Source organism: Manis javanica, chromosome 6, assembly GCF_040802235.1.
Source record: "Manis javanica isolate MJ-LG chromosome 6, MJ_LKY, whole genome shotgun sequence".
Classification (NCBI taxonomy): domain Eukaryota; kingdom Metazoa; phylum Chordata; class Mammalia; order Pholidota; family Manidae; genus Manis; species Manis javanica.
The window spans coordinates 127,346,176-127,371,299 of NC_133161.1; the positions used below are offsets into that span (position 1 = coordinate 127,346,176).

The 25,124-nt window shown below is 37.9% G+C and overlaps 1 protein-coding gene and 1 pseudogene across 1 annotated transcript; one reads left to right on the plus strand and one right to left on the minus strand.

The window, feature by feature from the left end:
- On the plus strand, positions 1-24,798 carry LOC140850276 (olfactory receptor 4S2-like; annotated as a pseudogene).
- On the minus strand, positions 6,771-7,706 carry LOC140850156 (olfactory receptor 4S2-like). The gene has a single exon (XM_073239930.1). It carries the CDS (start codon positions 7,704-7,706, stop codon positions 6,771-6,773), a length of 936 nt encoding a protein of 311 aa, XP_073096031.1.
- Positions 24,799-25,124: the final 326 nt, after the last annotated feature.

Consider the following 25,124-nt stretch of genomic DNA (forward strand, 5'->3'; position numbering starts at 1 on the left):
ATGACTACCATCAAGACCAGTCAGACCCTTGGGAGTCCGAGGTACTTCCTTTTCCACTTATCTTTATCTAACATCTGCTTCTCTACCTCCGTTGCCCATAGAATGACTGCGGATGCCCTTTTGAAGAACACTCTCTCTTTCAATGAATGCATGATACAAATCTTTTCATTCCAACTTTTGGACTGCCTAGAGATCCTCATCCTAATCCTCATGGCTGTCGACCACTATGTGGCCATCTGTAAGCCCCTGCACTATGACCTTCATGAGTCGACTGGTCTGTGGTGTGTTGCTGACTGTGGCTTGGGTAGGGTCCTGTGTGCATTCTTTAGCTCAGGTTTTTCTGCCTTGAGTTACCTTTCTGTGGTGATCACTATTGCTGTGACTTGCAGCCCTTGTTGAAACTTGCCTGTAGAGACATTTATATGGTTAATCTCTTGGTGTCCAACAGTGGGGCCATCTGTACAGTCAGCCCTGTCATGCTGGTGCTCTCCTAAGCTATCACCTTGCCTTCTCTGAGGAACCACAGTGCTGAAGGGAGGAGAAAAGCCCTCTCCACCTGCATCTCCTACATGATTGAGCTCACCTTGTTCTTTGGTCCTTGTTTATTTGTGTACACATGGGCTGCAAACACCGTTGCCATGGACAGGATTATAGCTGTGTTTTATACACTTACAACACCTTTGCTCAACCCTCTGATTTATAAACTGAGGAATGCAGAAGTGAAAATTGCCACGAGGAAATTATGGAGCAAGAACTTAGTCTCAGAAGACAAAAGATGAAAGTTTCAAATTTTTCTTCACAGTTTGGACTGACCTAGAAGTTCCTAGGACTTACTATCATCTTACCATGTTGCTAATGTAATCCTATCCTGGGACATGGGGGTTAGTTTCCTTAGTGAAAGTAAGCAACATTACTGTACAGTAACTAGTTAGTGTCGAATCACTTTTACGTAGAGGAAGAGACAGGATCAGGTATAAACCGGTACTTACGGTCTTTTGCCTGAGATGTTCACTGTTGTGTCTCTGCCTCTCTTGCCTGCCTAGCGGCCTGTGGTTTTGATCTGTGTCCTTCATAATGTTGACTTCAAGTGTTCTGTGCTTATAGTTACACTTCTATGTGCTTATATCCACAGTCTGACAGGTTTTCTTTCCAAACAACCTATTTATTGACCCTGTGGTCACATTTTTTCTGATCATAGACCTTCAGCTTTCTTGTTCTTCCTGCCAGCAGAAGGCACTAGATACAAATAACTGAAAATTCTTCCTGTTTTAAGGGAAGACATACCATCTAGGTAATCTCCCTTACATTTCTTGCGGTTTGAATTTTTATCATAGTTTACCTAGATCCTTCCAGAACAGTGACAGACATGGTGAGAAAATCCACTGTTCTAAAGGAGTCTTTTTGTCACAGAAAAGTTTTGATAATTGGGGTTGTACTCATATTGTTATTCTGTTTATAAAAACTACTTTTTGCTCATAAAACAACCTCATAATTTTGGGGAAGTATTAAGTTTCATCCTGAATCATACCAATTATAATAATTTATGTATAATGTTGAGTTATTTTGATTGAAGCACAGACAACCTAAATTAAGGTAGACCTATTCATATGGGCTAGGAATAAAGAGTACGAGCAGCCGATGGTAGGGAATTAGAAAATAATAACTGATTAAAGAAAGAGTGTTTTAACACATAACAGAGAATTTAGGATTTGAAACAAAAATACATCACAGATATGAATAGTTTTATTGAGTTTTAATACAATCCAGAAAAGAGATTAACTTGTGAGGGACTGAGATACTTGGATGAAAATTGTGTTTATGCATTGGAGGGGTATGCCACTTTTTGTGACCAACCATGTCCTTACCAGTCTCTAATCATCACTAAGTATCTTCTGATTTCAATTTTTTTCTTATTTGTATTGTTATCCATATAAAAAGTCAAGATGAGTATTTTTGTTTACTTGGAACTTATGTTTCTATTCACTCTACTAAATTACATAAGATTACTAAATTTGTATTAAATTTATCGTATCTTGAACTTTAGAAGTTATTTATCTGGAGGAAAAGATAATTTATTTCTCCTTGTGGTAATGGAAACTTGTGAATTCCACAGTGAATTCTAGGGATATATTACATCACTTTTTTTCCAGATTCTGTGAATTTCAAGGTGAGTCCATCCTAAGCAGTCTATCACTGTTTACCGGTTGATTCTGCTCTTGCAAAGTTTGCATATTAGTAGATTCCCAGTGGCGGAGTTTTAGCTGAAGTCTTCTATTTCAACATAAGGAAAACATGAAAAGAGGCATATAGTGGATCCAGTTTAATTGCCTCCCCAGATACACTCTATATAGTATGTCTTCTGGACATGCTTTTAATAGAGAGCTCGCATGGCCACTATTGTCACATCTCCAGCCGGTAGAGATTGTGATCTAATTCTAGTCCTGGATATTATAATCTAGTAGAACTGCAAAGATGCCTGAATGTGCCAACTCACCAGGATTTTGTTTTTAAAATCAATGTTCTGATAGGGAAAGAGTAGGACTCTGAGATCCCAAATATGCTAAAATAGACACATTTGGATGAGAATGGGTGAGAACCAGGCACACATAAATTATCTTGCCCCCTCTTGGTTGTCATAAGTAACTTTCTTTCCCTTCAACAAGAGGAAATAACAGTCTTCCCTGGCCTAGATACCTTACTATTACTGCATTTGAGGAAGGCACCTTGCAACAGTATCTGTTCTCCTCAAGAGCTTCCTCCCTCACCCCTTACTGCTTCCAAACAGCTCACCAGGCCCAAGTCATGGGAAAGTCAGAGCAGGAAAGTTACAGTCTTGTGCTAGTCGGAAATGAGATGCATGAGAATATCAGGACTGGGCTACTGTGTGCAGGTGTGAATGGGGGGAGCACTGCACTTCATTATGGGAGGAGTTAACACAGAGAAACAAAATGTAAATCAGGTGTTGAAGTCTGTCATGATGGGCTTTTCTCATAGATGCTCATCATTAGAAATGCCTAATGTTTGCTTTAATCATACATATATGATAAATATATATAAACATTGCTATATTTATGCATAATGAATGTATATGTATATATATAATATATAATGAACATATATAATATATTCATATATATTCATATTCATATAATATAATGAATATAAATAAGAATATATATAAATATTGTTAAATATTTATTAGATCTGTGAGAAAGAACTACAAAGACTGAGCTGCTTAAAGTATGAAAGACCTAATCATTAATTTTTTCTCTTTAGGTGCTGGAATATCCCTGAAACCTGTACTATTCTTGGGTGTGGTAGCTTAGGAGTGAATATGATTTGAACTCACGTGATATTTAGAGGGCACTAGGGTAAATTGCTTCAAGAAATTACATCTCAAAGTTCAATTTGGGGAACTTTTGAAATATGTCATCAGTATGCCCATATTCAAATGAAGATAAAATAAGCCCAATGAGAAGAATTGTGGGCTGACTGATATGACACCTGTGGATTAAGTACAGGTTGTATTAATTAATTTAATATTTATTAGGTTTATGTTTTTTAGCATTCTTAGAACGTTTTTATTATAAGCATTTTAAGCACTTATCTACATGCATTGCAGACAGGTATAACTTCTATTCACTGACATAATACTTGCAGTTTGCAAGTATTTTTTTTTTTGAGAGGGCATCTCTCATATTTATTGATCAAATGGTTGTTAACAACAATAAAATTCTGTATATGGGGGTCAATGCTCAATGCACAATCATTAATCCATCTCAAGGCTAGTACTCATCAGTCTCCAATCTTCTGAAGCATAACAAACAAGTTCTTACATAGTGAACGAACTCTTACATAGTGAATAAGTTCTTACATGGTGAACAGTACAAGGGCATTCATCACAGAAACTTTCGATTCTGATCACGCATTATGAACTATAAACAATCAGGTCAAATATGAATATTTGTTTGATTTTTATACTTGGTTTATATGTGGATCCCACAGTTCTCCCTTTATTATTATTACAATTTTTATTTTTAATAAACTGCTGAAGTGGTAGGTAGATGCAAGATAAAGGTAGAAAACATAGTTTAGTGTTGTAAGAGAGCAATTGTAGATGATCAGGTGTGTGCCTGTAGACTATGTGCTAATCCGAGCTAGACAAGGGCAATAAAACATCCATGGATGCAGAAGCTTTCTCCCAACACAGGGGGAGGGGTGAGGTTCTAAGCTTCACCACTGTTGTTCCCCAATTTCTCACCTGATGGCCCCCCTGCGACTGTGCCTGTCTTACGTTGTTCCTCCCTTGAGGAATCTTACCCGTCTCTGGCTAACCAGTCATCTTCCGGGGCCATACAGGGAAATGTAAAGTTGGTAAGTGAGAGAGAAGCCATATTGTTTGAAAAGGTTAGCTTTTTACTTCTTTGCAGATTTATGCCCTGTGGCTTCTATGCCCAGTACTTGTCTTGAGGTATCTTTACCACCTGGAGGAATTATGATACTCGGTAAATTCGATATGAGGCACGAATTCTATTTAAGGGTTGTAATTAGGAAGGAAGAAGAAAAGCTATAGAGGTAGCACATGGAAGAAAACATGGGAGGATTGATTATTTCTTTGACATATATTCTTGTAGAGTACCTTAAGTATGTATAGGGTTTAAACTACTAACTAACTTGTGCACACATATTAACATAATAGGAATACGGTGACATAAACAAAGCAAATCTATAATTACCAGCCATCTCCAGTGAAGCCAAGAAAACCATTTAGGCACCCTAGGCATTTGTGAAAATTAGTCTCTGATATGATGGATATTGTCCAAGTGTACTTCAACAGACTGAGAGAAATCAGACAAATTAAAGCAGCCCATTTCTGGGATCTGTTCACATCCCATATGTTCTTTTAACCGTAGATAGTCTATAGTCATAAGATTTTGGAGTGCTACAACTTGCACCCCTCCCAACTCCTGGTTGAGTTCCAACAGTACAGATCCGGTCAAATTCGTTGTGTCACTGTATGCACAGGCCAGCCTAGACATCTCCCTCCTCATTCCAATGGCAAGTCCAGGAAACGGTGGGGTGGACGCAGCCACAACCGCAGCATCGTCCGGATTCCTGTGGAGGCTTTTTGATGATCATACCCCGGCACAAGTTCTCCAGAGAGTGCTGATGCCAGAAGCTCCTCCTCATATCGTATCTTAGTTCATTTTCTGGGTATCCAAGCTAGGCCTTGATCTTCTGCATAGAAACAAACAGACCCTTTGCCCACACTTTGACATGCCCTCTATACCACTGTGTACAACTCATTGGAGGTCAGCACACAGGAACTGCTTTTTTTTTTTTTATTAAGAGAAAGGAATATTATCAGAAAAGAGTACCTCCATAGCTGATCATCTGACACCCTTTAAGTGATCAACATTAAGGATATTTAAAGCATGCGTTGATCTTTGATTTACCAATAGTTTTATCCTATCAAGGAGTAATCCCCCTTTTCTTTTCTTTTTTTTATTTTATTTTTTAAATCTTTAATCTACACTTACATGAAGAATACTACGTTTACTATGCTCTCCCCTATATCAGGTCCCCCCTAACAACCACATTATGGTTACTGTCCATCAGCTTAGCAAAATGTTCTTCCATTTTTAAATGTGCTTGGATTGCTATATACTTACCTCTTAAGACTGCTTTTGCTGTGTCCCATAGAAGTTGGGGCTCAGTGTTGTTGGTGAAGGTGGGGAGATACTCAGAAACCCCCCTGTGGATGGTGGGGAGCCCCCAGTTGCTGGTGCAGTGGGGAACCACCCAGGGAGCCCCCATCCATGTGTCTTCCATTCGCGGAGCCTGTAGTGGTGAACTGGCCTAAGGTAAAGTGCCTCCTAGACACATGGGCCCTTCCTTAGAAATGGGGGTGGGTGGAGGCACTGGAAGCTGTGGAGGTAACCCTCCTTGAGGTAGAAGACTGCTTAGAGGCCCTGAGTGGTTGTGTGGGAGTCGGGATTGTGGGATTTTTATTTCTCAAGATACTGGAAAGGGTTACAGAGGAAAGAGACACACTTCGGGTCTGTTGGAGGAGCTGGGTGATGAGCTATAGGATGCCTTTAAGAAAGAGAGATTGTTATTGGTATCCGAGGTTGCTTTGCTGAAAGACATGTTAGCAGGGATGTCTTTGTTTCTTTCATTTTCTTTAGTTTTTTCTAGTAGTCATTTACAGTAGTAGGGAGTGCCGCCTACAGACTACAGGGAGAGATTAGACTCAGGAGGAGCACATTAGTTGAATGTTACAGTTAATGTGGGCATTTTGGAGGTAATCCTTCTCCTAATCCCTTATCACTTTTATTTAAAAAGAAAATAATGAGTCCTAGAGAAAAGAAAAGCTTTTCCCAAGAGGATGAGTACAGGTTTTCTATTTTTTTAAGCCTGCACTCACCTGCTTGCCATTCCAACCTACTGGACTCAGGTTTCACTGTGTTTTGGAAGACTGACATCAGAATGCTTTAGCTCCGAGAGCTGTTATATTCCCTAAATGCTTCTCCTGTTCACACAACATATATGTATTGAGTGCGAATGTGAAACATTAGAACCAGTATAATCAATTATTACATATGTTTTATAATAAATAATTATAATTAGATAAATAACACCTTCCTTCTGTAGAATGTGTTATTCTTTTGTGTGTTCCTCCAAGGAAACCCTGTACAGTTGCTATTACTCTCTTCATTGTACAGATGGGGACATTTAAGAGAATCCAGCTTAAATTGTTACTTTTACAACTATTTTCCATTAGCCTCCCAGAAAAACTTCCTGTCCCACAGTTTCTTCATTGCATTCTTTACTACTGCATTTCTCAGTGTATAAATCAGGGGATTTAACTTGGGGGTGATAATTGTGTAAAATACAGCCACCATCTTATCTTCTCTAAAGGTAGTATCAGGGCACATATACATGAAAGTACAGGGACCAAAGAAGATTATGACCACAGCGACGTGGGAGCCGCAGGGGGAGAGAGCTTTGCACCTGCCTTCTGCTGACTGCTTTCTCAGGGACACCAGGATGATGGTGTGGGAGATCAGCAGGATAACAAAGCTCCCCAGGGCAATGGTACCACTGTTGGCTGTCACAACAGCACCCATAAGGTGTGTGTCTGTGCAGGCAAGTTGCAGCAGAGGGTGCACATCACAAAAGTAGTGATCGATCTCTCTGGGCCCACAGAAGGGCAGCTGGACTACTAGAGCCACCTGGACAGCAGAGTGTAGGAACCCACCTGCCCAGATCCCCAGCAACATCTTAGTGCATCTGTCATGGTCCATGATGGCCGTGTAGTGCAGGGGTTTACAGATAGCCACATAACGATCATAGGCCATTACAGTGAGGATGAAGATCTCAGTACAACCTAAGAAATGGGCCCCAAAGAGTTGCAACATGCACCCCACATAGGAGATAGTTTTTCTCTTGGCTAGTAGGTCAACAATCATCTTAGGAGCTGTAACTGAAGTGTAACAAATATCCACAAAAGACAAGTAGCTGAGAAAGAAATACATCAGAGTCTTGTGAAGGTCCCCCACATACACTGTCAGAATGATGAGGAGGTTTCCCAGGAGAATGATTGTGTAGAAGAAAGAAAACACCACAAAACAAACTTCTTCAGCCCCCGGGTTCTGAGAAAGACTCAAGAAAATGAATTCAGTTACGTTGTTTATTTTTTCCATAGAATTAGCAGCCCAAGGTTCCAGGAGTCGATTTGATAATCTGAAAGAAAAACATACAAAGACCAACAACATTTACTTCTAACTCAAAACACGTGCATGCCCACAATTGCTGAAAATGGAAACTGGGTGCTTACAGATGCCTGGCATGCATACGTGAAGATATTGACATGCGCATGTCCCCCTCATCCCCTCAGCGTCACAGTCCATTTGTTCACATGGGATGAGGAAACAAAGACCAGAGAAAGAAAGCAAACTCTGTATGTCACACGTTAAGCAGGAGTACCGCTTCCCTCAACTTTTACTGAGGTTTTCTCTTCTGTTTGTTCTAAAAATTTACTAGTTCCTGTTCTGTTTAAGGCATTGTGCCCAATAATTCTGTGTTTGGGAACATGATAACAATTAATTATCTTTTAGGAAAAGTTTGTCTTATCATTGACACAGAAGTATATATGTGCCCACATTTTCTCTTCTGAATATTCCGAGTGGGCAAGCTCTTAGTCAGTCAGGAGGTGGTGTCATGTGGTAGAGAGAGGACCAGAGTTACACAAATCTGATTCTCTGATAATGGTGCTGGATAAAGAGATAAGAAAAAAGATAAAACTAAGAGAAACTGCTGGGGACACATTAGATCAGAATGGAGGTGAAATGAAATCTCTGTTACTTTCTCCACATTCAAAGTCAGTGTTGAGTGTAAACAAAGAAATACTTTTATTAGTATTTTAAACACTTGGATGTTGACTTAAAAAAGGAAAAAGAAAATGAAAGAGGCAAGCAAGCAAACAAACAAAACAATAAAAAAGAAAAGGAAGGACTCTGCCCTTAATCCCACCATTGCTTCATTTGTCATTTTAATGTTTTAATGTCTTGCTGCTTCATATTAATTCTTTCACTTTGGATGCACTAAATATCCCTGGAGTAAGTCATTCATAAAAGATACTTTAAATGGGCTAAGAAAGAGGACAATATTTAATTTAAATGGAGAACACTTCAGTTTTGAAATTCAGCAGGTAATTTATACAGAATAGTTTTGATTCTGGAAAACTCGGGTTTCCTGGTTATTCCTCAAACCATGCCACAGATGTATCCAATTCCTTGAATTATGATAGCTCAGTATAGGATTACACAGTGTCATAGGTGATTCTTAGGAATTCTGTCCGTCTGAGGCCACATCCCCTCCAGGTCTGTCAAATGTAGTGCTCACACCTCTTGCCGAATCAGGTGTGTGCTCTCCTCTGTCCCTTTGTGCTGCACTGGGCCTGGCTCTCCAGCTTTTGGGAAACTGCAGGGCTGGGTTTCCCCAGGTCTGTGTGTTAGAGTTGAGAGAGCAGCAATACCGGTGTTCCTTCCCTTATACAGCACAAAATCAGATGATAATAGTAGTGGTCATAATGGTAACAACAATAACTTCATTTCATCCTCAAGCACACCCTCCTGCGCTTCTTACTTGTACATTCCCTTTGGTTTTTATTTCTGAATTTTGAAAAGCTTACTATTCTCCACTGATGAGCTCTTCATTTCAAGAGAGCCTAATCATTGCAGTTTTTGAGAACTGTAAATTATGTTCCTCGGTTCTCATCTAGAAGAAACTGGGCATTTAAATATTAGCCTAGGAACTGCGCCTCTATTGTCCACACCATAAACTCCTAGAGGAGCTCTTCTTAAATTAAGAATTCCTCCTTCCACTCTTTGAGTATTTCACACATGATAATACCGGTTTCTTTGGAAATCATTGATACTTTCTTTTTCACAATCATGTTACCTTATCTCGTGACCATGTATAGATGCACTTTAGTTTCTTAACATCTCTGAATAACATCATCTTATTCCCTTATTTTTGAAAACCGTGTCATGTAACCATATTATAGGCATTTAAAATACAGGCAGTTGATGAATTCTGTTTTTCCACAAACTTTTTAAATTTTAGGAGAAAAAAAAATCTCACCAGTACTGTCTGGGGCTTTAGCTTTGCTTTGTTTTTCTATCTATTCTCATTACATGGGTACAGCCATCCAAAATAAAGTAGACTGAAGCCTTAGGTATTGGTTTTTCCATAATTAGTACCAGAGAAGCCCTGGCACCCAAAACGCAAAGGCCGGTACAGGTCCAGGCTTTGTCATTCTTGGCTCTGTCTCTCACCTGCTGAAATCTGCCATTTCATAGTATCTTTGGTAATAACAAACGCTCTTTTCTCTATGTTTAAGTAGTAAGGTCTATTTAAAAAGAATGGTACAAATGTTAATGACCTTGGGGATAGCCATTCTCCCAATGTCTCCCTCCTTAATGAGAACCACATTGGAGAAATAACAGTGAGCTGTAATTTACAGAGGACTTTTATATTTGTTTCTAAAATGTTAAAAAAATTTTTGTTTGATAAGTTTAAAATCCATCAATTCTTGCATTTAGGACCATACCATGAATCCCAAACATTTTATCATACACTTTTGAAGAATTGTTTTTGATCTGCAAGAAGGATATTTCATCTCTATTGAGGAGAAGAAAAATTACCAAGGGAGGGAAAAAATTATACACACACACACACACACACACACACACACACACACACACATGCATGCACAAGGTAAATCCTATGTTTATTCAGCTATTGTAGCCTGCTTTTGCTGCTCACAAGTTTTAGGACAACATATTGAAGGTTGGGTGGTACTGTGTTGGAACACAATGGCATAAGTAAGATTTCCAGATTATATTTAAATGAATCATATGTCTATTTATATTTACTTCCATATATTGTCACTGCCATCATCATCTTCATAAGAAAGATCTAGAGAATAGATTTGGTCTTGGACATGACGTATGGTAATATTTCTTTCCAAATGTGAAAAAATGTTCACTAAAGAAGAGACATTTCAAAGTAGAATAATTACTGACTTTACCAGGACAAAATAAATTGAATGATAAGTCAGTTAATATTTACTGGTAGGCAGAGGTCTTTGTCCTGCTGAGTACCACAGGATCCCTATACATAAAGCCATTGTTTAAAACTTCATCTCCCGGGTGGAGCCAAGATGGTGGCCTGAGTAGAGCAGTGGAAATCTCCTCCCAAAACCACATATATTTATAAAAATGTAACAAAGACAACTCTTCCTAGAAGAGAGACCAGAAGACACAGGAAAACATCCAGACCACATCCACACCTGCGAGAACCCAGCACCTCAAGAAGAGGGTAAGATACAAGCCCTAGCGTGGCGGGACCTGGGTGTCCCACACCCCAGCTCTGGGCAGGAGGAGAGGAGTCCGAGCGGGGAGGGAGAGGGAGACCCAGACTGCTAAACAACCAGCCCTAGTCATCCAGACCAGACCAAAGACACAGTGCATATGTGGGGACCTGGATACTAGGGAAACAGGACAGTAAGACCTGTGAGCAGGTCCCTGAGGCTGGCGCCTTGGGGACAAAGAAAAGCAAGTGCTTTTTGGAAGTCTTAAAGTGACAGGGAACCCAAAGCCGGACAGAAGCGTCCTGGGATGCTTAGTCCAGCAGCAGGGAATCTGGGGAACTCTGGGCACTCAAACCCCCTGGGCAGCAGGGAGCACAGAGTCCCCTCATGGAGATAAATAGCCTCCTGGCTGCTCCCCCCATATCAGAGCAGGTGCCCGAGGCAGGCCATGCCCAAAGCAACAGTGGAGATAAACTCCATACCAGCTGGGCAAGAATCAGAAGCCCGGTTTGTGCACAGATGCCCAGCACAAGCCACTAGAGGTTGCTGTTCTTGAAGGAGAGGAAGGCTACAAACCAACAAGAAGGAAAGTTCTTCCAGCTCTCACTTGCACCAGCTCTGCAAACTATCTCTATCGTCATGAAAAGGCAAAATTACAGGCAGACAAAGATCACAGAGACAACACCTGAGAAGGAGACAGAACTAACCAGTCTTCCTGAAAAAGAATTCAAAATAAAAATCATAAACATGCTGATGGAGATACAGAGAAATGTACAAGAGCTAAGGGATGAGGTCCGGAGGGAGATTACAGGTGCCCAGAGGGAGATTACAGACATGCAGAAGGAGATTACAGAAGTGAAACAAACACTGAAAGGATTTATAAGCAGAATGAGTAAGATGTAAGAGGCCATTGATGGAATAGAAACCAGAGAACAGGAACGCATAGAAGCTGACACAGAGAGAGATAAAAGGATCTCTAGGAATGAAACAATATTAAGAGAACTGTGAGAACAATCCAAGAGGAACAATATCTTTATTATAGGGGTACCATAAGAAGAAGAGGAAGAAAAAGGGATAGAAATTGTCTTTGAAGAAATAATTGCTGAACACTTCCCCAAACTGGGGGAGGAAATAATCAAACAGATGACGGAAATAAACAGAGCTCCCAACAGAAAGGACCCAAGGAGGACAACAACAAGACACATAATAATTAAAATGGCAAAGATCAAGGACAAGGAAAGAGTTTCAAAGGCAGATAGAGAGAAAAAGGACAGCTATAAAGGAAAACCTATCAGGTTATCATCAGACTTCTCCACAGAAACCTTACAGGCCAGAAGAGAATGGCATGATATATTTAATGCATTGAAACAGAAGGACCTTGAACGAAGCATACTGTATCCAGCATGACTATCATTTAAATAAGAAGGATGGATTAAAGAACACCCATACAAGCAAAAGTTGAGGGAATTTGCCTCAAACAAACCACCTCTACAGGGTATTTAGAGGGACTGGTCTAGATGGGAGCACTCCTGAAACTAAACAGATGTCACCAGAGAAAATAAAATCACAGCAAAGAAAGCAGACCAACCAAATACTAACTAAAGGCAAAAAATAAAATCAACTACCCAATAAAAGCAGTAAAAGAAACATGAAAGAGCACAGAATAAAACAACCAACATATAAAGAATGGAGGAGGAGGAATAAGAAGGAAGAGAAGAAAAGAATCTCCAGACAGTGTATATAACAGCTTAGTAAGTGAGCTAAGTTTGGCAGTAAGATACTAAAGAGGTTAATCTTGAACCTTTGGTAACCACGAATCTAAAGGCTGCAATGGCAATAAGTACATATTTTTCAATAGTCACCCTAAATGTAAATGGACTGAATGCACCAATCAAAAGACACAGAGTAATAGAATGGATAAAAAAGCAAGACCTATCTATATGCTGCTTACAAGAAACTCACTTCAAACCCAAAGAAAAGCACAGACTAAAAGTCAAAGGATGGAAAAACATATTTCAGGCAAACAACACTGAGAAGAAAGCAGGGGTTGCAGTACTAATATCAGACAAAATAGACTTCAAAACAAAGAAAGTAACAAGAGATAAAGAAGGTCACTACATAAAGATAAAGGGCTCAGTCCAACAACAGGATATAACCATTCTAAATATATATGCACCCAACACAGGAGCAACAGCATTTGTGAAACAAATACTAACAGTACTAAAGAGGGAAATAGACTGCAATGCATTCATCTTAGGAGACTTCAACACACCACTCAGCCCAATGGGTAGATCCACAAGGAAGAAAATTAGTAAGGACACACAGGCATTGAACAAACAGACTAGAAAAGATGGACCTAACAGACATCTATAGAACTCTACATCCAAAAGCAACAGGATATACATTCTTCTCAAGTGCACATGGAACATTCTCCAGAATAGACCACATACAAGCTCACAAAAAGAGCCTCAGTAAATTCCAAAATATTGAAATTCTACCAACCAATTTTTCAGACCACAAAGGTATAAAACTAGAAAAAAATTCTATAAAGAAAACAGAAAGGCTCACAAACACATGGAGGTTTAGCAACATGGTTCTAAATAATCAATGGATAAATGAACAAATCAAAATAGAGATCAAGGTATATATAGAAACAAATGACAACAACAACACAAAGCCCCAAATTCTGTGTGATGCAGTGAAAGCAGTCTTAAGAGGAAAGTATATAGTGATCCAGGCATACATGAAGAAGGAAGAACAATCCCAAATGAATAGTCTAACATCACAATTATCAAAACTGGAAAAAGAAGAACAAATGAGGCCTAAAGTCAGCAGAAGGAGGGACATAATAAAGATCAGAGAAGAAATAAACAAAATTGAGAAGAATAAAACAATAGCAAAAATCAATCAAACCAAGAGCTGGTTCTTTGAAAAAATAAACAAAATAGATAAGTCTCTAGCCAAACTTATTAAGAGAAAAAGAGAATCAAAACAAATCAACAGAATCAGAAATGAGAATGGAGTAATCACGACAGACTCCACAGAAATACAAAGAATTATTAACGACTACTATGAACACCTATATGCCAACAAGCTGGAAAACCTAGAAGAAACGGACAACTTCCTAGAAAAATACAACCTTCCAAGACTGACTAAGGAAGAAAGACAAAAGTTAAACAAACCAATTACGAGCAAAGAAATTGAAATGGTAATCAAAAAATTACCCAAGAACAAAGCACCCGGGCCGGACAGATTTACCTCAGCATTTTATCAGACATATAGAGAAGACATAATACCCATTCTCCTTAAAGTGTTCCAAAACAATAGAAGAGGAGAGAATACTCCCAAACTCATTCTATGAAGCCAACATCACCCTAATACCAAAACCAGGCAAAGACCCTACCAAAAAAGAAAATTACAGACCAATATCCCTGATGAACGTAGATGCAAAAATACTCAATAAAATATTAGCAAACAGAATTCAACAGTATATCAAAAGGATCATACACCATGACCAAGTGGGATTCATCCCAGGGATGCAAGGATGGTACAATATTCGAAAATCCATCAACATCATCCACCACATCAACAAAAAGAAAGACAAAAACTACATGATCATCTCCATAGATGCTGAAAAAGCAGTTGACAAAATTCAACATCCATTCATGATAAAAACTCTCAGCAAAATGAGAATAGAGGGAAAGTACCTCAACATAATTAAGGCAATATATGTAAACCCACAGACAACATTATACTGAACATCGGGAAGCTGAAAGCTTTTCCTCTGAGATCGGGAACTAGACAGGGATGTCCACTCTCCCCACTGTTATTTAACATAGTACTGGAGGTCCTAGCCATGGAAATCCGACAAAACAGAGAAATACAGGGAATCCAGATTGGTAAAGAAGAAGTTAAACTGTCACTATTTGCAGATGACATGATATTGTACATAAAACACCCTAAAGACTCCACTCCAAAACTGCTAGAACTGATATCGGAATACAGCAAAGTGGCAGGATACAAAATTAACACACAGAAATCTGTGGTTTTCCTATACACTTACAATGAACCAATAGAAAGAGAAATCAGAAAAGCAATTCCATTCACCATTGCATCAAAAAGAATAAAATACCTAGGAATAAACCTAACCAAAGAAGTGAAAGACTTATACTCTGAAAACTAGAAGTCACTCTTAAGAGAAATTAAAGGGGACACTAATAAATGGAAACATCCCCTGCTCATGGCTAGGAAGAATTAATATCGTCAAAATGGCCATACTGCCCAAAGCAATATATAGATTTGATGCAATCCCTTTGAAATTACCAGCAACATTCTTCAATGATCTGGAACAAATAATTCAAAACTTCATATGGAAACACCAAAGACCCCGAATAGCCAAAGCAATCCTGAAAAGGAAGAATAAAGTAGGGGGGATCTCACTCCCCAACTTCAAGCTCTACTACAAAGCCATAGTAATCAATACAATTTGGTACTGGCACAAGAACAGAGCCACAGACCAGTGGAACAGATTAGAGACTCCAGACATTAACCCAAACATATACGGTCAATTAATATTCTATAAAGGACCCATGGACATACAATGGCAAAATGACAGTCTCTTCAACAGATGGTGCTGGCAAAACTGGACAGCCACATGTAGGAGAATGAAACTGGACCATTGTATAACCCCATACACAAAAGTAAATTCAAAATGGATCAAAGACCTGAATGTAAGTCATGAAACCATAAAACTCTTAGAAAAGAACATAGGCAAAAACCTCTTAGATATAAACATGAGTGACCTCTTCTTGAACATATCTCCCCAGGCAAGGAAAACAACAGCAGAAATGAACAAGTGGGACTATATGAAGCTGAAAAGCTTCTGTACAGGAAAAGACACAATCAATAGAACAGAAAGGAACCCTACAGTATGGGAGAATATATTTGTAAATGACAGATCCGATAAAGGCTTGACGTCCAAAATATATAAAGAGCTCACACACCTCAACAAACAAAAAACAAATAATCCAATTAAAAAATGGGCAGAGGAACTGAACAGACAGTTCTCCAAAAAGGAAATATAGATGGCCAACAGACACATGAAAAGATGCTCCACATTGCTAATTATCAGAGAGAAGCAAATTAAAACCACAATGAGGTATCACCTCACACCAGTAAGGATGGCTGCCATCCAAAACACAAACAACAACAAATGTTGGCAAGGCTGTGGAGAAAGGGGAACCCTCCTACACTGCTGGTGGGAATGTAAATTAGTTCAACCATTGTGGAAAGCAGTGTGGAGCTTCCTCAAAATGCTCAAAATAGACCTGCCATTTGACCCAGGATTATCATTCCTAGTAATTTACCCTAAGAATGCAGCACTCAAGCTTCAAAAAGACAGATGCACCCCTATGTTTATCGCAGCACTATTTACAATAGCCAAGAATTGGAAGCAACCTAAGTGTCCATCAGTAGATGAATGGATAAAGAAGATGTGGTACATATACACAATGGAATACTACTCAGCCATAAGGAGTGGAAAAATCCAACCATTTGCAGCAAGATGGATGGAGCTGGAGAGTATTATGCTCAGTGTAATAAGCCAAGTGGAGAAAGAGAAATACCAAATGATTTCACTCATCTGTGTAGTATAAGAACAAAGGAAAAACTGAAGGACCAAAACAGCATCAGATTCACAGAACCCAAGAATGGACTAACAGATACCAAAGTGAAAGGGACTGGGGAGGAAGGGTGGGTAGGAAGGGATAACGGGGGGGGAAGAAGAAAGATTGTATTATGATTAGCATGCATAATGGGGGGGGAGAAAGGGGAGGGATGTACAACACAGAGAAGACAGGTAGTGATTCCACAACATTTTGCTATGCTGATGGACAGTGACTGTAAAGGGGTTTGTTTGGGGGGATCTGGTATAGGGCAGAGCCTATTACACATAAAATTCTTCATGTAATTGCAGATTAATGATAACAAAAAAAAGAAGGAAAGAAAAGGGGGATTACTCCCTGATAGGGTAAAACTAACTGTAAATCAATGATTAAAGCGTGCTTCAAATATCCTTAATTTTGATCATTTAAAGGGTGTCAAATGATCAGCTACGGATGAACATTTTTCTGATAATATTCCTTCCTCTTGAAAAAAAAAAGCACTTCCTGTGTGGTGATCTCCAATATGTTCTTCACAATGATATAAAGGGCATATCAAAGTGTGGGCAAAGGGTTTGTGTTTATACAGAGGATCAAAGCCTTATTTGGCTCCACAGAAAACAAATTAAGCTGTGATATGAAGAAGAACTTCCAACATCAACATTCTCTGGAAGAGTCATTCCAGAAGATGAACATCATAAAACTTCAACAAAGATCCTATCGCTGTTGCAGTTGTAGCTGCATTCATCCCACCGGTTCCTGGACTTGCCATTGGAATGAAGAAGGAGATATCTAAGCTGGCCTGTGCATACAGTAAAACAACAAATTTGACTGGATCTATACTGTCGGAACTCAACCAAGAATTAGGAGAAGTGCAAGTTGCAGTGCTCCAAAATTTTGCGACTATAGACTATCTACTGTTAAAAGAACATATGGGATGTGAACAGTTCCCAGGAATGTGGTGTTTTAATTTGTCTGATTTTCTTCAAACTATTCAAATTCAGTTAGACAATATCCATCATATCATTGATAAGTTTTCACAAGTGCCTAGGGTGCCTAATTGTTTTTCTTGGTTTCACTGGATATGGCTGGTAATTGTAGGTCTGCTTTGGTTATGTAGCTGTATTCCTATTATGTTAATGTGTGCACGCAATTTAATTAGTAGTTTAATACCTATACATGCTTATGTTACTCTACAAGAAGATATGTCAAAGAAATAATCTATCTTCCCATGTTTTCTTCTGTCTGCTACTTCTATAGCTTTTCTTCTTCCTTCCTAATTACAATCTTAAGTAGAATTCGTGTCTCATATCGAAAATTACCGAGTATCATAATTCTTCCAAGTGGTAAAGATACCTAAAGACAAATGCAGGGCATAGAAGCCACAGGGCATAAATCTGCAAAGAAGTAAACAGCTAACCTTTTCAAACAGTATTGCTTCTCTCTCACTTACCAACTTTACATTTCCCTGTATGGCCCCGGAAGATGACTGGTTAACCAGAGACTGGTAAGATTCCTCAAGGGAGGAACAACCTAAGGCAGGCACAGTCACAGGGGGCCATCGGGAGAGAAATTGGGGATCAATAGAGGTGAGGCTTAGAACCTCAAACCCCCCCACCCCCCCGTTTTGAGAGAAATCTTCTTCATCTGTGGATGTTTTGTTGCCCTTGTCTAGCTTGGATTAATACTTAGTCTATAGGCACACAACTGATCATCTATATTTGTCCTCTTAAAACACTAAATTACGTTTTCTACCGTTATCTTGCATCTACCTACCACTGCAGCATTTTATTTAAAAAGTAATAATAATAATAATAATAAGGGAGTAATGTGGGATTCACATATAAATCAAGTATAAAAATCAAACGAATAATCATAATTGACCTGATTGTTTATAGGTCATGATGCGTGATCAAAACAGAAGTTTCTGTGATATGACTGCCCTTGCACTGTTCACCATGTAAGAACTTATTCACTATGTAAGAACCTGTTCACCATTTAAGAACCTGTTCGTTATGCTTCAGAAGACTGGAGACTGGTGAGAATTAGGCTTGGGGTTGCTTAATGATTGTGCATTGAGCCCCCTATACAGAATTTTATCGTTGTTATCAACCATTTGATCAATAAATATGAGAGATGCCCTCTCAAAAAAAAAATTGTTGTCCAGTTTTCCACACCAGGGTTCCACCCTGTTGGATAAGACCAGGCGGAGCTTAGTTCTCAGGGTCATAAATTAGCATCTTTCACCATTAACACTTCTAAATTTTCAGACAATCTCTAAAATAAAGACTCCAGAAAACTAAAAAAAAAAAAAAAATCCATCTCCCTCTTTCTCTGCCTCTCTACTGTGTTGCAAGAATGTGGGGTTTTTATACACCTAAACAATACAAACTCTTTTGAGAATGCAGCCAAGATCAGGCCATACATCAGCCACCTGGTGACATTCATGCCCCAAGAAAATCTACCCCAGATTTATGATGTTTAGGTAAAAACTTGAATTTTGAAACATGAACTATTGAGTAATAAACTTTCTGTTGATGTTTAATTTAGAAGTATAATTTCATGAACTCAGATCTAAGTTGTGTTTTTCAGGCTGGAGAAAGATATAGTAATGGAGTTATTTGAAATATTATCAAATATCAAAGAACATTCATTCTGTTCATCAGTATATAGAAGGAATAAGTATCATAAACATACTTGTAGTTTGTAGCAGATGATTTGAAGGCTTTACTTAGTTCAAACTGCAGTATCTGGAAGAGTCTACTGTGAATAAATGAAGCATATGTGTTTTATGAATAAATACACTTGTATAAACATTTATATCAAATATGAAATATATAAACACACATATAGATAAGATTTTCTTTAAGGAGATAAGGATGGTGTATGACTCTTTGCTTATATCATAAACATTAGGCTCCAAGGGCAGTCAGTCTATCCTAAATGCTGAGTGAAACACAATGCAAAACATGGCATCCAACATTTATTAAATATAACCATAAAAAGAGGAAATAATAAAATGGAGCCATACCTCTTAATTGTGCATTCATAAAATTAATCATAATCATGTAAAAGTTAACAAGAGATTGTATTTGAAGAGTGCTGTAGGAAAGTGCAACACTCTCAAGCTTATATGAGATTCATATTGACCCTATGAAATGGTGATTACAAATTGAGGGAAAAAGTGTTGAAGTGAATTATTAAGAAAGTACAGCTACAATATCACAAATAAGCAATGCTTAATTTTACTTAAATGATTTCATAAATTACATAACGAACCACAAATTAATTCTTTTATTTTTTGCAGAAAATCTCTTCTATACTCATTCCTTTCTTCATTCATGAAATCATTCAGCAGAACAATAATGTGACTGAGTTCATTCTGCTTGGGTTGACCCAGGATCCTGTTAGGAAGAACATGATGTTTGTCATTTTCTTGCTTTTCTATTGGGATGTTAGTAGGTAACTTGCTGATTCTTACTACCGCAAAGACCAGCCAGACATGTGGGAGCCAATGTACTTCTTCCTCTTCTACTAGGCAGAAAGTCGGGCCCCATCAACAGTCTAGCAGCAAAGCCATGGCTCAGATGCAACAGAGAAATGGGCTCAGGTGGGCAGAGGGCTTTGTGCTGCTGAGCACCACAGGATTCCTATACATAAAGCCACTACCTTCCAGACCGGGAGACAAAGCTGAACCATCTTATACAGAGGAAAAAACAGATCCAGACAAAATGAGGAGGCAGAGGAATATGTTACAAACAAAAGAACAACATTAAACAACAGGAAAAATGTAAATGAAATGGAGATGAGCATCTTCCTGATAAAGAATTGAAAGTAATAGTCATTATGATGCTCAATGGAGATCTGGAAAACAATTCATGTGTTCAAAAAGAATTTCAGCAAATATATAGAAAATATAAAAAGCCATTCAGAGCTGAAAAATACAGTAACTGAAATGAAAAACACAATAGTGGGAATGAATAGTAGACTATAGGAGGCAGAGGAATGAATCAACAAGATGGGAGACAGAGATCTGCAGAGCAACAAAGCTGATGAAGAGGAAAAAGAATTTCTAAACATGAGAATATGCTAACCGAGTTTAATAATAGCTCCAAACTAAGCAGTATTCACATAATAGGGGCCCCAGAAGGAGAAGACAGAAATTAAGGTGTAAAAGGTCTTGTTGGACAATTAATAGATGAAAACATTTCCAATCTGAGGAGGTATATGGACATCCAGGTACTGGAAGCACAGAGAGCTCCTGAAAAGATGAGATCAAGGGGGGCAACACCAAAGCACACAATAATTAAAATGTCAAAAATTAAAAATGAAGAAAGAATCTTAAAAGCAGCAAGAGAAAGGCAGACGGTTACCTACAAGAGAAACTCCGTAAGTCTATCAGCAGACTTCTCAGCACAAGCATTCCAGGCCAGAAGGGGAATGGCATGAAATGTTCAAAGTACTGAAAAGGAAAAGCTACAACCCAAAATACTCTACCCAGCAAGGTTATCATTCAGAATTGAAGGAAAAATTCAAAGTATTCCAGATAAATGAATGTTAGAGGAATTCACCACCACTAAACCAGCCTTACAGGATATGTTAAAGGCATATCTTTAGCTGGAAATGTTCTTATGTCTAAGTAGTTTTCATCAGTTAAAATAAACCTACAGTAAAGGTAGTAGACCAATAACCTACAATGCAAGTATAAAGCTTATAAAACAATAGTAATAAAGTCAACTACATACAAAATTATTCAAGAGATACAAAAAGCATAAATTATGACATACATAAAATGTGAAGGAGGAAAAATAAAAAGTAGTACTTTTAGAATGTGTTCAAAGTCAAGTGCCATCCATCAGCTAAATATAGACTGCTACATATTTAGGGAGTTATATATGAACCTCATAGTAACCACAAACCTAAATCCTACAATTGATACACAAAAAACAAAAAGAAAGGAATTCAAGCATGACAATTTAAAAAAATATCAAATCACAAGAAAAGAGTGTAGGAGAAGAAGAAAGGAACAGAGAGGAACTTCAAAAGAACCAGAAAACCCTTTTAAAAAATGGAAATAAGTACATGCCTATCAAGAATTACCTTAAATGTAATTACTTAAATTATGTAAATGTAAATGGACTAAATGCACAAATCAAAAGGCATGTGGTGTTGAATGGATAAAGAAACAAGATCCCATTATGTACTGTCTAAAAGGCATTTATTTCAGATCTAAAGACATACATAGACCAAGAGTGAAGGGATGGAAAAGATGTTTGTCACACACACACACACACACACACACACACACACACACACACAGAGGAAAAAGCATGAGTAGTAGTACTTAGACAAAATAGACTTCAAAGAAAAGAAAGTAACAAGAAACAAAGACATCACATAATGTTGAAGGGATCAGTCAAAAAGGAAGTTATAGCAATTGTTAATATCTAGGCATCCAACATAGGAGTACCTAAATATATAAAGGAAATACTAACAGACCTAGAGAGAAAAATTGACAGCAGCACAATTACAGTAGGAAATTTTAGCACCCCACTTACATCTATGGATAGGCCATCCAGACAGTATATAAATAAGGAAATAATGGTGTTGAGAATATTAGACCAATTGGACTTAACAGATATATACAGGACACTACACCCAAAAGCAGAAGAATGAACATAGTTCTCAAATGTACGTGGACCATTCTCCAGAATAGCTCACGTATTAGGAGACAAAAATATCTCCATAAATTTAAGAAGATTGAATTGTATCAAAAATATTCAGACCATTTTGGTATGAAACTAAAAATTAATGTATGAAAGAAACATAAAAACACCAACACATAGAGGATAAACAACATGCTTCTTAATAATAAATGGATCAATGATCAAATCAAAGAGGTAATCAAACAAAACATGGAGACAGATGAAAGAAACAAAATTGTTCAAAATATGTGGGATGTAGCAAAAGTGGTTCTAAGGGGGTGGAAGTTTATAGCAGTACAGGCCTACCTCAAGAAACACGAACAATCTCAAACAATGAAAACTTACAGTAAAGCTCAGAGTTAGTAAAAGTAAACACATAAGAAAGATATGAGCAAAAATAAATATAATAGATAGAAAACAATAGAAGATCAATGAAACTAAGAGCTGGCTCTTTAAGAATATAAGGAAAATAGACAAACCACTAGCCAGACTTATCAAGAGAAAAAGAGATGGCACAAATAAATCAGAAATGACAGAGAAGTCACAATTGACAACACATAAATATGAAGAATCATAAGAGAACTCTTTAAAAAATTTTAAGCCAATAAATTGGATAACCTAGAAGAAATGGAAAAATTCCTAGAAACATACAATTGTCTAAGACTGATGCAGGAAGAAACATTAAATATGAACCAACTGATTACTAGTAATGAAACTGAACTGGTAATAAAAAACTCCCAACAAACATAAGCCAAGACCAGGTAGCTTTGCAGGTGAATTCTGTAATGAAGAAAAAAAGTATCTATCCTTCTTGAGGCATTCCAAAATTTAGAAAAGAAGGCAATACTTCCAAATACATTTTCTGAGGCTAACACCACTCTACTAGCTAAACCAGACAACACTACAATAAAAGAAAATTATAGACCAATATCAATGATGAACATAAATGCAAAAATCCTCAACAAAATATTAGAAAACCAAATTGAAGAATGCATCAAAAGGCTCATCCACCACTACCAAGTGGGATTTATTCCAGGGATTCCAGATGGTACAATATTAATAAATCAATGTGCTACAACAAATGAAAAAATAGGGAAGGCTGAAAATCATATGATCATCTCAGTAGAAGGTGAAAATCATTTGAAGAAGTTCAACATCCATTCCTAATAAAAGCTCTCAACAAAGTGGGTATAGGAGGAAAATACCTCTACACAATAAAGGCCATCTATGACAAAATTACAGTTAACAGTATATGCAATGGTAAAAGCTGGAAGCTTTTCCTCTAAGATCAGGAGCAAGAGAAGGATGCCCACTCTCACCACTTTTATTCAACATAGTCCTGGAAGCCCTAGTCACAGAAATCAGACAAGAAAAAGAGATAAGGGGCAAACAAATTGGTAAGAATTAAAACTGTTGCTATTGCATATGACATACTATATATAGAAAACCCTAAAGACTTCAATAAAAACAATTAGAACTGAATTCAGTAAAGTTGCAGAATACAAAATCAATTCTTTCATCAGTGTCTTACATTCTAAAGAGTATACTCTCATGCTCATGGATAATAAGAATTATTTTTAAAAATGGCATCCTGCCCAAAGCAGTTTGCAGTTTCAATGTAACCCCTATCAAACTACCAATGGCATTTTTCAATGAACTAGTGAAAATAATCCTAAAGTTCATATGGAACCACGAAAGACCCCAGTAGCCAGAGAAAACTTGAGAAGGAAGAACATAGCTGGGGTATCTCAATCCCAGATTTCAAGCTATACTACAAAGCTACAGTGATTAAAAGAGTATGGTACTGGCACAAAAACAGACTCATAGATTAGTGGAATAGAATAGAGAGCCCAGAAATAAAGTAATGCATATGTAGTCAATTAATATATGACACAGGAGTCAAGAATATGCAATAGGGAAAGATGGTCTCTTCAGTAAATGGTGTTGGGCAAACTGGACAGCTATATGCAAGAAATGAAACTGGATCACTTTCTAAAAGTACATTTTCTAAAAGTACCATGCAGAAAAATAAACTTCAAATGGATTAAAGGACTAAATATAAGACATGAAACCATAAAACTCTTTGAAGGAAACATACACAGGAACCTCGAATATCAGCAAAAATAATTTTTTTTTCTGGATACATCCCCCAGTGAACCCTCTGCTGAAAATTGTCTGCACAGACACGTACCTTGTGGGTGCTTTTGTGACAACCAACAGTGGTACCATCGCCCTGGGGCGCTTTGTTATCCTGCTGATCTCCTACACTATCATCCTGGTGTCCCTGAGAAAGCAGTCAGCAGAAGGTAGGCGCAAAGCTCTCTCCACCTGCGGCTCCCATGTCACTGTGTTCATCATCTTCTTTGGTCCCTGTACTTTCATGTATATGCGCCCTTGTACTACCTTTAAAGAAGTTAAGATCGTGGCTGTATTTTACACAATTATCACCCCCATGTTAAATCCCCTGATTTATACACTGAGAAATGCAGAAGTAAAGAATGCAATGAAGAAAATGTGGGACAGGAAGGTTTTCTGGGAGGCTAACAGAAAATAGTTGTAAAATTAACAATTTAAGCTGGATGCTCTCAAAAGTCCCCATCTGTACAATGAAGAGAGTAATAGCAACCATACAAGGTTTCCTTGGAGGAAGACACAAAAGAATTACACATTCTACAGAAGGAAGGTATTATTTATCTAAATATAATTACTTATTATAAAACATATGTAATAGTAATTGATTATACTAGCTCTAACATTTCACATTCAACTCAGAATTTCAGCATGATCATAATTGCATTCAACACATATATGCTATGTGAACAAAAAAAGCATACAGGGAATATATAACAGCTCTCAGAGCTAAAGCATTCTGATGTCAGT